Genomic DNA, 16,064 nt, shown 5'->3' on the forward strand with positions numbered 1-16,064 from the left:
ATGATTAATTGGTAAAATAAATACATAGCTATAATTTTGTACGTCATATACATATAGGTTCCTAAATTTTCTCGTACTTAAAATTACGTGTGTAATATTTACTATTATAACGAATCGCGTCGTATGTAGGTATTCGTTACAATAATATTATTTATCACTACATTACACCTACTGAGATTGATTGTCATTATAATTTAAACTGCAAGCTGTGTCCACACATACCTAGTTCATTGTTGGTCGATCGACGAAGTGAAGAGGTGAATCTATGTTGTCGAGGCAGTGTACGGTTTCAGTCGACGTCGCTCGACGAGGTCGACTATGTGTGGACACAGCTTTAGAAGGTCCATCACCTGCTGCTTTCCATGTATTTGGGATGCTCTTATGAAGATAACTGAGGACCTATGTAGTTTGTTCTTTTGAAAATTTGAGGTGATGGGACCCAGAACCTTAACTCTTGAAAGGGTTGCCCACACTATGCAATCAGTTTTCTATCAGGTCTTGACAAAGATATCTATTTCTCAGTATATTTGTGCAACAAAGAGGATATCTAAGTACCTATGTAGGTTAAAAGGTTAAAACAAGCGGGGCCCGTCCCTCCGGGAATTTTTCGATCTTGGATAAGGAAAATCAATATTTATGTACCTACATATTTTATTTAATATTCAGTTTATTATTATTCTTGATTTGATTTTTTTTTGATTTTACTTTCATGTAACGATTTAAAATCAAGACTAGAGCCCGTTCTCCCTTTATTCCCAATATAAGGTTCAAGTCACCCATCCATTTATTGGCCTGATCGGCGTAGCTTAACATAGATGACGCTAAAACCGGTCTTAAATGATCGACTGAAGTGTTATCTAAAACTTTCTCGCTTTGAGTTCATAGGTCGTCGCGACAAATTTCGAGATCAGAGCTCATTTGTGTGAGAAAATGTGAAAAAAATCCCCCAAAAACCAGTTTTTTTGGTTTTTTGGCTTTATGGTTTTCTGGACAAAATTTGCACCACCATTTTCGTGATCCTGGTAAAAAGACCTTTAATTTGATATATAGGTCGACCAGGTTTGGGTAAGTCCTTCTATGGGAACAGACAGACTGACAGATACACAGACGACACCGAAGCGAATACAATAGTCCGTCCCTTATACCTTTTTATTACTATTGTAATAATAAAGGAAGGACGGACTAAAAAGCTATAGCTAAAAGCTCATCATTAGATCTCCCTTAGAAAATTAGCCCCAGGGACCCAAAAACTATAAAACTTTAAACCACCCTAATAGTTAGCTTGGAAGGTAGCCTTGAGTAAGTGCTAGGTTGATTCCTGTCCGGGACGGATTTTATCCTAAACGGATAAGTTTCGTTCTCGGAATGGCTGGCTTTCTCCTATCCTGTTTTACTTCTCTTTTCGCTTTCGGGACGATAAGACCTTCCCTCTATCAAGCCTCTTCAAAAATAAAGCACGCTCTTTTGACTACCCAGGCGTGCGTCTTGGCTACTACAGCTACACCATGGAGGCAGCTTTTTTTTAAAGAGGTTTGATAGAGGGAACCGTTACTACTAAGGTCTTATCGTACCCAAAATCGAAGAGGAAAGGAAGACCGGATAGGAGAAAGCCAGCCGTTCCGAGAACGATCCTTATCCGTTCAGGATAAAATCCGCCCTGGGCGGGAAGGGAACCCGCGGCCTAGCGCTTAATAGGCTGACCGGGATGAGTTCAATTCTCGATTAGCCATTAGCCAAACCAAATCCCGGATGAAACCAAATCCATGGTCAATCTGTTAATCCAACTTGGTAAGCCATTGGCCTTATGGTTGGACCTATAGGTATTTAGGATTAGGAAGCTGGTTGATATCTCACTAGGCTGACTAGGATGAGTTCAATTCTGGATTAGCCATTAGCCAAACCAAATCCCGGATGAAACCAAATCCACGGTCAATCTGTTAATCCAACTTGGTAAGCCATTGGCCTTATGGTTGGACCTATAGGTATTTAGGATTAGGAAGCTGGTTGATATCTCAAGGCAACCAACAACGAAGTCTTTATCCTCACCTCATAGATTTAGCTGTAAAAAGATTTACCTATCCTTATAGCTGAAAAAAAGTTTTATCCTTGTGTGAAAAGTTGACGTCCTATGGGTCTGAATTGAATCATAAAGGAAAAATGGTATGTAGTAATGTTTGGTAAGTTTGGTGTATTTTCCTGTTTACAATGACTATAAGTACCTAATAATTCCGAAAATTTGACATTCATAGTATGATTTGTAGGTAGGTAAAAATCTCAAAAATACTTTTTTGTATTTTATCCAAAATAATTGTAGATTGTTATATACTTACCTACCCTAATGAAATAAGGAAAATAACGCATCATTATTTTGAATTCACGGTCAATCTGTTGACCTGATTTTGAAGTACCACTAAAGTCATGTGATCACTCACCTCTTTTTCCCTAAAATAGGTATTGCCTTCTGAAAAAATTGGGCTCAAGAGGTCATAATAACTTAGGTATAGATTCGTAGAAGCTTGACCCATCCTTTAGGGCTGCTTGCCCTTACGTACATAGATGGGTATAGTAGGTAGGTACCTACCTACTACTTACATAATGAATTTGAGCCATATTTTGAGCGCGTCTGCCTTGTAAGCGCTAGTGCGCGGGCTCGATTTCCGCCCAGAGCGGATTTTATCCTAAACAGATAATGGTCGTCTTTAGAACAGCTGGCTTTCTTTCTAATCTGTGTTCCTTCTCTCTTTGGTTTCGGACTGATAAAGACCTTAGCAGTTACAGCTCCCTCTATCAAACCTCTAGAAAAAAAAAAAAAAAAAAAAAAAAAAAAGGTATAATGACAATCAATCTCAGTAGGTGTAATGTAGTGATAAATAATATTATTGTAACGAATACCTACATACGACGCGATTCGTTATAATAGTAAATATTACACACGTAATTTTAAGTACGAGAAAATTTAGGAACCTATGTATATGACGTACAAAATTATAGCTATGTATTTATTTTACCAATTAATCATTTAAAAAATAATGAATAAATAAATATTTCACACTTAAAATATGCCTCTTTAAGGGTTTTTCACCTGCTAAATATACTTAGATTACACTCTAATAAATAATAATGTTAATAATAATTAAAAAAAGCGCACTTACAAGTGCCGTTCACGTTTCGGCTCAATATTTTCGGCCCGCTGTTGGCCGGAGGCTGCGGGGTCGACCGGCCATGTATATGACGTACAAAATTATAGCTATGTATTTATTTTACCAATTAATCATAAAAAAAAAAAAATAATAATAAATGAATAAAATAAATATTGCACACTTAAGATATGCCTCTTTAAGGGTTTTTCACCTGCTAAATATACCTAGATTACACTCTAATAAATAATAATGTTAATAATAATTAAAAAAAGCACACTTACAAGTGCCGTTCACGTTTCGGCTCAATATTTTCGGCCCGCTGTTGGCCGGAGGCTGCGGGGTCGACCGGCCAGAGGTTGGCGAGGGTGACGCAGGCTGAACTTTGGACGGCGAAGAACTTCTCGAAACGGCACACGGTTCATTCAGCTGCTCCATCGAAAAACGGCCGAAAAAACGGTTCGAACTCCCGACATCGGAGAAACGTACACGTGAAAAGAAAAAGTGCAACTGAAGAGAGAACTGAGTGAGTACACAGTCACCTCCCCCTGGTCTTCTAAACACCCTATCGCGTCCGTACGTAGGATAATTTCAAAGAAGGGGGTAAGAGAGAAAAAAATAGTAACCGACTCAAAGTACATCAGTGGCGAAGACAGATTCGCGACATTGCCCCCTCTTTCTTATTGTTACCCCTTTTTCTCTCTCGTTTGTAATACAGGATATACAGAGTGTAACGAATGACATAACGGTGAACTATGTAAGACTAGTTACTAAGAGGTGGCTCGTGAGGTTCTCTTTTTTGTACACCTATATCCTAACCTTAAGATATTTTGTAGGGTATGATTGCCTGTTATGACCAGCCTAGTTAGCTTGCTTGGTAGCGATGTTACCCCTTTTTTTCTCTCGTTTGTAATACAGGATGTACAGAGTGTAACGAATGACATAACGGTGAACTATGTAAGACTAGTTACTAAGAGGTGGCTCGTGAGGTTCTTTTTTTTGTACACCTATATCCTAACCTTAAGATATTTTGTAGGGTATGATTGCCTGTTATGACCAGCCTAGTTAGCTTGCTTGGTAGCGCGTCTGCCTTGTAAGCGCTAGGCCGCTGGTTGGATTCCCGCCCGGGGCGGATTTTATCCTGAATGGATATGTTCGTTCTCGGAACAACTGGCGTTCTCCTATCCTGTCTTGTGTCTTCTTTCTCATTTAGATATCGGGACAGTAAGATCTTAAAAATAACTGTTGTGATTTTATTTTGGCTACGCGTCTGCCTTGTAAGCACTAGGCCGCTGGTTGGATTCCCGCCCGGGGCGGATTTTATCCTGAATAGATATGTTCGTTCTCGGAACAACTGGCCTTGGTAACGCGTATGCCTTGTGAGCGCTAGGCCGCTGGTTGGATTCCCGCCCGGGGCGGATTTTATCCTGAATAGATATGTTCGTTCTCGGAACAACTGGCCTTCTCCTATCCTGTCTTGTGTCTTCTTTCTCATTTAGATATCGGGACAGTAAGATCTTAAAAATAACTGTTGTGCTTTTATTTTTAAGTAAAACATATTCTTTCCTCCTTAGATTTGGTCACTCATTCAGATTTCGAACCCGAAACAGTATCTTCTCAATAAGATACCTTAGAGTCCGTATTGAACCTCGAAATTATTCAATAACCTTGAAAATGATGTTCACCTGAATGAGTGAGCATTTCGGATTCGGACCATCACATCAGTACGTTGAAGGTTAAAAAATGGACATCATTCTTGATTTTTCTTTTTGAAGAGGTTTGACAGGGTAATACAAAAGTCATCTTCGATTTCACTGCCACTTTTTGTTATAGGTACTTGTAGGTCAAGTAGAAAACGACAATCTTCGCGAAACTTAGAAAAAACATGGCGCTGAAATCGGTTAAGGCTTTTTCCCTCATTTTTTTATAAGTAGATATTTTTACGAAGGTTGTATGCCTCCTCATTGGAAATGGGATAAAAAAACATCTTTCATTAGAGGCGGGGGGTAGTGCTACAAAAAATCTAGGGTAGCGAAAATTAACAAATACTATTGGCGATTAGAAAAAGGGTAGCTTTTATTTTGGCTGCAATGTTATTGTTTTCGTATCTATCAGTCTCTTGTGTAAGAACTTAAAAGCTTTCCAAAGGTCCCGTTTCGAGTGTTTCGACATTCTGACTTCAGTAAAAAACTATATTAACTTATAATATAGGTACTGCTGTATAGTAAGTAGATAATGTAGGTACATGTAGCTATACCAGTATGTTATTTTGGCTGCAATGTTATTGTTTTCGTATCTATCAGTCTCTTGTATAAGAACTTAAAAGCTTTCCAAAGGTCCCGTTTCGAGTGTTTCGACATTCTGGCTTCAGTAAAAAACTATATTAACTTATAATATAGGTACTGCTGTATAGTAAGTAGATAATGTAGGTACATGTAGCTATACCAGTATGTAACAGACAGACTGACAGATACACAGACGACACCGAAGCGAATACAATAGTCCGTCCCTTATACCTTTTTATTACTATTGTAAAGACTGACAGAACATCTAAACTCACCGAAGCGAATACAATAGTCCGTCCCTTATACCTTTTTATTACTATTGTAATAATAAAGGAAGGACGGACTAAAAAGCTATAGCTAAAAGCTCATCATTAGATCTCCCTTAGAAAATTAGCCCCAGGGACCCAAAAACTATAAAACTTTAAACCGCCCTAGCTAAAAGCTCATCATTAGATCTCCCTTAGAAAATTAGCCCCAGGGACCCAAAAACTATAAAACTTTAAACCACCCTAATAGTTAGCTTGGAAGGTAGCCTTGAGTAAGTGCTAGGTTGATTCCTGTCCGGGACGGATTTTATCCTAAACGGATAAGTTTCGTTCTCGGAATGGCTGGCTTTCTCCTATCCTGTTTTACTTCTCTTTTCGCTTTCGGGACGATAAGACCTTCCCTCTATCAAGCCTCTTCAAAAATAAAGCACGCTCTTTTGACTACCCAGGCGTGCGTCTTGGCTACTACAGCTACACCATGGAGGCAGCTTTTTTTAAAAGAGGTTTGATAGAGGGAACCGTTACTACTAAGGTCTTATCGTACCCAAAATCGAAGAGAAAAGGAAGACCGGATAGGAGAAAGCCAGCCGTTCCGAGAACGATCCTTATCCGCTGTTGCAAGAACCTTTTTTGTACATTTTTGAGGCTTTCAAAATCCAGTTGAAATTGCAATACTTTTCTCATTACATTAATGTGATGGAAAGTGAAAAGAAACAACAGCTTCTTTACACGGGCTCTAAGGGTGTTTTAATTTTAGACTTAAGGCATTGTTAATATTATAGGTTTGTCTGAATATTGACTGAATACTGTGATGGTAAGTAACAAATTAATATTACCTATTGATTTTTTTTTCTTTGTTGGCAACTTAGCTAAGGCAAAAAGCGGACGAATGGGCAGCAGTTTGATTCCCATTTGCGAAATGAATTTTTCAAGCCCTTATCCGTTCAGGATAAAATCCGCCCTGGGCGGGAAGGGAACCCGCGGCCTAGCGCTTACTAGGCTGACCGGGATGAGTTCAATTCTGGATTAGCCATTAGCCAAACCAAATCCCGGATGAACCTTAAGTTAATGTTAATCCAACTTGGTAAGCCATTGGCCTTATGGTTGGACCTATAGGTATTTAGGATTAGGAAGCTGGTTGATATCTACTGTAGGAAGGAAGGTATTGCTCGGTAGTATCAGTACTTGCAATTCTAAAGGTGTGTCTAAACATAGTCGACGAGTCGATCGATGAGGTGAAACTGTGTTATCGAAGCAGTGTGGACGGTTCAGTCGACATCGATCGACTATGTGGCGCATGGATCACATAATAATGTGGTCCAATCTTCAAATAGGTACCTAAATGAGGACAAAATTCGACTGAAAATGTAGAGCTTTCCCGATTATGTACTAAAGGTCTACCGAAGCGAAGTAAGTTCTTCGGCTACTTGGATACTTGCTTATGTCTTCTGCCTGTGAGGTAGAAAGGGCACTTGACCAGTTCGCAATTCGTTATACTATTTACTGTAGGTACTGTGCTAAGCAGACTATACTGACATTAAATTTACCAACAAAGATAATTGGTCTAAAAATTTAATTGAAGCAGCTTCAAATCCCTATAGAAAATACGAGAAAGAACAGATCGAAAGAAAAAAAAAATCCTTAAGCCTTTAGAAATACTTAAGATAAAAATCCCACATAAAAAATCGAAATCTCCTTTCGGATTTGAATATTGATAATTTGAAGAGACAAAGGGATACAAAAGGACGATGAGATTTCTGTACATCTGTAGCTTCGCTTTCATAAGCAGTTTTTTATGCAAGATAGTCGAGCAAAGAAATCATTGTTTTAGATTTTAATATTTCTTACCCCTTTGATTTTTTGTCTCTTCGTACCCCAGAAGGCATCAAGAGCTGTTACAGGAATATTTATACTGACACAGGCCCCCTTGTTCTTACTGGCATTTCTATTATACTTACGCATCTCGTTGAACTACAAGTTGTTAAAAAATACTAAGAACCTAAAGTAATTTTATTAGGTACCTGGCTACCTACCTATCTACTAAAAATACTGGCGCAGATACCTTATAGTCTGGAAATAATTTGTGGGAAATGTGGCACATCCACTAAAAATCGCATTTTTACGACGCGCTGTACTATTTTTTATTTTTTTATCGCTTGAATATAATTTAGACAAAGGGATACAAAAGGACCATGAGATTTCTGTACACAGTACATCTGTAGCTTCGCTTTCATAAGCAGTTTTTTATGCAAGATAGTCGAGCAAAGAAATCATTGTTTTAGATTTTAATATTTCTACCCCTTTGATTTTTTGTCTCTTCGTACCCCAGAAGGCATCAAGAGCTGTTACAGGAATATTTGTACTGACACAGGCCCCCTTGTTCTTACTGGCATTTCTATTATTTAACTAGGTACTTAGGCATGTCGTTGAACTACAAGTTGTTAAAAAATACTAAGAACCTAAAGTAATTTTATTAGCTACCTACCTATCTACTAAAAATACTGGCGCACAATTGTGTAAAAGATACCTTATAGTCTGGAAATATTTTGTGGGAAATGTGGCACATCCACTAAAAATCGCATTTTTACGACGCTTGAATATTTTTTTATCGCTTGAATATAATTGAATGTCCAAATTTTTTCACTGAAAGTACCAACTACCTTGAACTACGTTATGGTCATTTGGCACATCCACTAATGAATCGTAATCCACTTAAAATAATTGATCGATGAAAAGAAACTCCTGGGCTTGAAGAGTAATGAAGAGGTTCTCTTCTCTAATGAAAGCTTTTTTTTCGAATGTCCAAAAATAATACCTACCTATCTTGAAAAAAAAGTAATTTTTTTATACTAAAACAAAAACCGTCCCCCACTTTTATGCATAGAACGATGTTCTTTCTCACGCACAACTTTTCTTTCTTGATTTTTTTTCAATATTACTTACGTTTGTGTTTTCATTTTTTTGTAGGTATTTGCATGTGTGTTTGCATTTACCTCTGAGATAATTAAGCTAACTTGTCATGGATTTTTTTTTTTTTTTTTTTTTTTTTTTCAATGGACCCCTTTTTTTAATTAGGGAGGATAAAAATTTTCCTTTTTCGAAAAACTTTAAATGAAAGTCTGGCCCTACTGTCTATAACTCTATATTTTGCATTGAAACTCTTTGGTACTCTCAGGCCGCACGTGTCTGACAAAGTTTGGTGAAAAAGTTGGTCCTGTTTTTCTCGTCAATATTTTGTTTAGCCCAATTACTCCCCGGTTAGCCTTAGCAGCAATGACTGATGGTTCTACAAATGAAAGGTGCAATGAAAATAAGGGGGAGAATGCAATGGAAAAAAAATACCAGCTTAAAAAATACTAGCATGAAAGATGCAATGAAAAAAAAAATTCTAGCATTGTATCGCAGTTTGCAAGGAAAAGTTGGAATAATTTGCTAACATATTAATATAAGGAAAAGATAAGATTTATCTCAAGTAAATACCCAGGTGCGTACATAGGTATGTCGGAAACCAGCAAACTACGGAAGTGGCAAAGTTGAATTTACGGCACATCCACTAGAAATCTCAATAGCCAGATAAAACGGACAGCAGATTCACTATACAGACCTAAACCAGCTAGAAGAGTGGTTGAAAAAAGAGTCTTTTTTTCTTAACTCACAGAAAAAAATAGAAGGAAAATGTTTTTTCTACTTTTCGCACGATTAAAAATTAAAACCCAAGAAAAGGGTTGTAGAGTCGATTTTTTTTTTTAAACTTTTTTCAAAAATAGAAAGAAAATGTTTTTTCTACTTTTCGCACGATTAAAAATTAAAACCCAAGAAAAGGGTTGTAGAGTCGATTTTTTTTTTTAATTTTTTTCTCATTTGTTTCTTTTCTAATTATTTATCTATTGATAATTATCATGAGATACGAGTTTAATCTTTAAATGCGAACAGAAGTCACACACTTGATTTTAATTCAAGATTATTTATGCAAGTCGGAGATTTTACTCTTAAGAAGCGAAATTTCCAGTCTTGACTTTTTTCTCATTTGTTTCTTTTCTAATTATTATCTATTATTCTCAATTGATAATTATCATGAGATACGAGTTTAATCTCTAAATACGAACAGAAGTCACACACTTGATTTTAATTCAAGATTATTTATGCAAGTCGGAGATTTTACTCTTAAGAAGCGAAATTTCCAGCCTTGCCTTTGTGAATCGTAGAAGGAAAGTCCGTTTCTTTTAAGACTTTAAATTCTGATTAATTATTTTTCCAGACGAGATTTCAACTCCTAGGTGTTTATAGCCACTCCTTGGCTATCTAAAGAAGTATAATTAAGAAAAGGAAAGCACAAGACATTTTGTAAGTCGTCTGGAAAAATGGAAAATGTGAACTGATTTTTATTATTCAAAAGTGAGGTTATGTTGTTTAGATTCTATAGATACATAACATCATACAGTAACACAATACATAACCACAATAGGTACATACTAATAGAGGGAACGTCAACTCCTAGGGTCCTATCGTCCCGAAAGTGGAGAGAGAAGGAAGACAGGATAGGAGGAAAGCCACAGCCTTTCCGAAAACTAACCATATCTGTAGGGTCCTATCGTCCCGAAAGTGGAGAGAGAAGGAAGACAGGATAGGAGGAAAGCCACAGCCTTTCCGAAAACTAACCATATCTGTTTAGGCCGTAATCCGCCCTGGGCGAGAATCGAACCCGCTACCTAGCGCTTACAAGGCAGACGTTCTACCACTCCTACCCTCCAAACTAGGCTGGCATCCAGTGTTGTGGGAGTTTTCCCATTAAGGGCGAAGTCTCAAGTCGTAACACCGGACACCGGTACTTAGGTATCATAGATTATTATGGAAGCTATATCGACCGGATTTGTCAAACTCACTTTCTGACTAATATTTCTCCGCGTTCTTGAAGTCTATCGAAGATCTACCCTCCAAACTAGGCTGGCACCCAGTGGGAGTTTTCCCATTAGGGGCGAAATCTCAAGTCGTAACACCGGTAGGTACTTAGGTATCATTAAGGAGCGCGGTAGCGCTCCGCCCCGCCAAGTCAAGAAAGTTTGACCGCGCTACTAGAGATATTATACGCGATAGATTATTTGAAACACCATACCCTGAGCCGTGACTCCAGCATACCCTCCACACCATGCTGGAGAAGTCATAAAGATTTTTCCTCCTCCTACTAGAGAACTTAGGTATCATAGATTATTATGGAAGCTATATCGACCGGATTTGTCAAACTACCTTTCTGACTAATATTTCTCCGCGTTCTTAAAGATAGACTTCTTGAAGTCTATCGAAGATAACATAATTATTAATGTCACATACAGTGCGCTGTCTGTCAAGCCTGTCGTGTAATAGACGACTTGTTTTATTATGGAAGCTATATCGACCGGATTTGTCAAACTCACTTTCTGACTAACATTTCTCCGCGTTCTTGAAGTCTATCGAAGATAACATAATTATTAATGTCACATACAGTGCGCTGTCTGTCAAGCCTGTCGTGTAATAGACGACTTGTTCAAGTTAATGTCACTTCCAGCAAGATGACCACAAGATGGGTACAGGTTACAATGTTACATACTGCATACATGTCCATATCCATACCAAAAACAGAGTATCTGTACCGCGAATTGTCTGTCTGGCCCTACTGTCTATAACTCTATGTTCTGCATTGAAACTCTTTGGTACCCTCAGGCCGCACGTATCTGACAAAGTTTGGTGAAAAAGTTGGTCCTGTTTTTCTCGTCAATATTTTGTTTAGCCCAATTACTCCCCGGTTAGCCTTAGCAGCACCAAAAACAGAGTATCTGTACCACGAATTGTCTGTCTGGCCCTACTGTCTATAACTCTATATTTTGCATTGAAACTCTTTGGTACTCTCAGGCCGCACGTGTCTGACAAAGTTTGGTGAAAAAGTTGGTCCTGTTTTTCTCGTCAATATTTTGTTTAGCCCAATTACTCCCCGGTTAGCCTTAGCAGCAATGACTGATGGTTCTACAAATGAAAGGTGCAATGAAAATAAGGGGGAGAATGCAATGGAAAAAAATACTAGCATAAAAAATACAATAAAAAAATACTAGCATGAAAGATGCAATGAAAAAAAAATCTAGCATTGTATCGCAGTTTGCAAGGAAAAGTTGGAATAATTTGCTAACATATTAATATAAGGAAAAGATAAGATTTATCTCAAGTACCTAATATAGTGGCCTGAGATTTTTTCGGGCTTTACCTTAGAACCCACAAAATTCTTGAAGTCCCAATTTTAGTACCTAAAACACCTAATCCAGCTTCTCGTTTTTTTTTTTATTTTTTTACATAATATATTTTTTGTCTTATTAATTTTTGTACCTACTATTTTTTTTTTTTTTTTTTTTTTTTTTTTTTTTTTTAAAAAAACATTGAAGTACTCTAGGTACTTACTATCTTACACCTATAATCCCTATATTCGTCACCAATTTTTTCTTAAACCAATTTAAATTCCTCAGTCTGACACCCAGGTTGCGAAGAGGGAAAGGATGGGTCTGCAGAATGTGCAATGCCCATTAGTCCGAGTACCAATATGACATTGATTTTTGGTACGTGGTACACCGAATCCCAGACACCGAAAATAACTGCAGGACCATTCACATTATCATGGCCGCTGGCTATAAGATGCAAGTTGAGAAAAAAAAAAATCGAATAAAAAAACTAGTTTTGAGTCATCTGTGCGAGTAGTTCCGTCAATCCTAATGTTCTGATGAAGGTTACAAAAAAAAAGTAAAAATGTACGAGGAAAAAAAATCTGTCCAAATGTGGTTTTATTTGGAACATAAACAATGCATTTTTTATCGCCCAGACAGACGGTAGATATTTGGGTACCTACCTTAAACAATAATTGATCTTGGCTCATGAGAGAATTCTAATTTTATTGATTATGTCAGAGTCTGGTCCAGAAGATACACGTAGTATTACGTAGAGTTATCTAGGTATGTCCTTCGAGATAAGTCACATAAATGCGTTAATCATCATAATAATTGTGCTTCAGTTTGCGTAAAATTGCAGAAGCGTTTTTGCTCCACTTTATGCTAAAATCTGATAACTGGAAACTTTTAGCAACTGTCTTTCTTCTAGGAGAAATAAGTACTGAAAATTTCGCACACTTCCTTAAAAGTATCCTCACAAGGCTGAGTGCCCTCCGAGACAGCCAGCAGAATGTGATGTCCCAGACGTTCACCATTCTTAATTCTTTACCAACCACGCACAACGTTACTTCAATTCAGTAATCCGTCGAAAACGGGTGCATTCAAAGTGTTACAACCGTTCATATTGCCACGCTATAGCCGTTGGCTCTTTCTAATCTTATTTCCAATGGAAAAACAAAACACATACGAGATGCACAATGGAAATTGAAAACGTTTCTGTTCAACGTATCTCCCAAATGAAGAAGCTCTCAGGAGATAAAATACTCCTTGCTGATGGTGTAGGTAGACAATACAAAGAAAGTGGAGAGACAGAGACATAGGAGGGAGAGAGGAAATAGACACAAACATATCTAAAGTATAGCTGATGTATCTGAAGACATAGGGAAGGGACGTTAGGGTAGCATGAGGAATGTGGAATCTGGAGGGAGGGGCGTATATAAAAAGTTATTTACTCAGAGAAAAAAGAAAAACAGCATCATCAGAGAGAGAAAAGAAGTCTGGGACGATGATAATGCAACTGCAGCAGAAGCAACTCTTTACCCAATCCCCCCCTAAGAACTCCCTCCCCCCCTCTAAGAACCCCCCTCCCCAAACCTACATTTCATCCCCCTCCCCTCAATATTTATCCATACATTCTTAGATAGGTATCCTTCTTTTCTCCCATTTGCACCCAGATCTTCGCCCCCCCTTAAAAAAAAACTACATTTAGTAATCCCTCTAAACGCCATACATTCATCTATACCCAATCCCCCCTATATAAGAACCCTACATTAAGTCCCCCTCTATACCATCCCTTCCCTAAATTATTGTACCCCCAACCCTCGTAGTACTATATCTATACGTTCTCCCCTCCCACCCCTATATCTATACTTACCCCTACCACCCCTAAATATATCTATACTTTCCCCCTCCAAATATATATCTAGAAGTTCCCCATCCCCATCCCTTTCTATTCCTTCTCTCCCTAGAAACTGCAGTGAGGGCACCCGGGAAGATTAAGTGGAAGGGAAATGCAGCACCACCACAGACATAGTCGCTAGTCGCCCCCAAGTCGAAAAAAACTGTGTCGCCTCTGTGACGCGTCGCACTGCAATAAACTACATTCCGTGGCGTCTCTTCGGACCCCACCGGGAAATGTTTGTTGAGGGCGGACGTCGAAAGCTAGACGGTTCAGTCGACATCGATCGACTATGTGGCGCATGGATCACATAATAATGTAGTCCAATCTTCAAATAGATACCTAAATGATGACAAAATTCGACTGAAAATGTAGAGCTTTCCCGATTACGTACTAAAGGTCTACCGAAGCGAAGTAAGTTCTTCGGCTACTTGGATACTTGCTTATGTCTTCTGCCTGTGAGGTAGAAAGGGCACTTGACCAGTTCGCAATTCGTTAATACTATTTACTGTACGTATAGGTACTGTGCTAAGCAGACTATACTGACATTAAATTTACCAACAAGATACTTAGTCTAAAAATTTAATTGAAGCAGCTTCAAATCTCTATAGAAAATACGAGAAAGAACAGATTCGAAAGAAAAAAAAATCCTTATACTTAGTCTAAAAATTTAATTGAAGCAGCTTCAAATCTCTATAGAAAATACGAGAAAGAACAGATTCGAAAGAAAAAAAAATCCTTAAGCCTTTAGAAATACTTAAGATAAAAATCCCACATAAAAAATCGAAATCTCCTTTCGGATTTGAATATTGATAGTACCTAATACAAAATTTTAATAAGTACCTACATACTTCTTAATGCCATCTGGCATTGGGTCAGGTAGCTAATTAGCTATAGCAATCTTATCTCTCTAGGTACTTACTATCTTACACCTATAATCCCTATATTCGTCACCAATTTTTTCTTAAACCAATTTAAATTCCTCAGTCTGACACCCAGGTTGCGAAGAGGGAAAGGATGGGTCTGCAGAATGTGCAATGCCCATTAGTCCGAGTACCAATATGACATTGATTTTTGGTACGTGGTACACCGTGAAGAGGGAAAGGATGGGTCTGCAGAATGTGCAATGCCCATTAGTCCGAGTACCAATATGACATTGATTTTTGGTACGTGGTACACCGAATCCCAGACACCGAAAATAACTGCAGGACCATTCACATTATCATGGCCGCTGGCTATAAGATGCAAGTTGAGAAAAAAAAAAATCGAATAAAAAAACTAGTTTTGAGTCATCTGTGCGAGTAGTTCCGTCAATCCTAATGTTCTGATGAAGGTTACAAAAAAAAAGTAAAAATGTACGAGGAAAAAAAATCTGTCCAAATGTGGTTTTATTTGGAACATAAACAATGCATTTTTTATCGCCCAGACAGACGGTAGATATTTGGGTACCTAGTAAAAATGTACGAGGAAAAAAATCTGTCCAAATGTGGTTTTATTTGGAACATAAACAATGCATTTTTTATCGCCCAGACAGACGGTAGATATTTGGGTACCTAGTACGAGGAAAAAAAATGTGGTTATATTTGGAACATAAACAATGCATTTTTTATCGCCCAGACAGACGGTAGATATTTGGGTACCTACCTTAAACAATAATTGATCTTGGCTCATGAGAGAATTCTAATTTTATTGATTATGTCAGAGTCTGGTCCAGAAGATACACGTAGTATTACGTAGAGTTATCTAGGTATGTCCTTCGAGATAAGTCACATAAATGCGTTAATCATCATAATAATTGTGCTTCAGTTTGCGTAAAATTGCAGAAGCGTTTTTGCTCCACTTTATGCTAAAATCTGATAACTGGAAACTTTTAGCAACTGTCTTTCTTCTAGGAGAAATAAGTACTGAAAATTTCGCACACTTCCTTAAAAGTATCCTCACAAGGCTGAGTGCCCTCCGAGACAGCCAGCAGAATGTGATGTCCCAGACGTTCACCATTCTTAATTCTTTACCAACCACGCACAACGTTACTTCAATTCAGTAATCCGTCGAAAACGGGTGCATTCAAAGTGTTACAACCGTTCATATTGCCACGCTATAGCCGTTGGCTCTTTCTAATCTTATTTCCAATGGAAAAACAAAACACATACGAGATGCACAATGGAAATTGAAAACGTTTCTGTTCAACGTATCTCCCAAATGAAGAAGCTCTCAGGAGATAAAATACTCCTGGTACATTCAACGTGCTATAGCTGCTATAACCGTTTAAATCGCCACCCTATAGCCGTTGGCTC

At 37.9% G+C, this 16,064-nt stretch overlaps 1 protein-coding gene across 1 annotated transcript in view; it reads left to right on the forward strand.

The window, feature by feature from the left end:
* Positions 1-9,994, forward strand: part of LOC108254567 (protein maelstrom homolog) — a 14,388-nt gene extending 4,394 nt beyond the window's left edge. The window contains exon 3 of the mRNA XM_017449622.2: positions 9,947-9,994. Within this exon, the coding sequence (XP_017305111.1) occupies positions 9,947-9,994 (48 nt within the window). The remainder of the gene's footprint in view (positions 1-9,946) is intronic.
* Positions 9,995-16,064: the final 6,070 nt, after the last annotated feature.

Source organism: Diaphorina citri, unplaced genomic scaffold (assembly GCF_000475195.1).
Source record: "Diaphorina citri unplaced genomic scaffold, Diaci psyllid genome assembly version 1.1 scaffold101, whole genome shotgun sequence".
Taxonomy (NCBI): Eukaryota; Metazoa; Arthropoda; class Insecta; order Hemiptera; family Psyllidae; genus Diaphorina; species Diaphorina citri.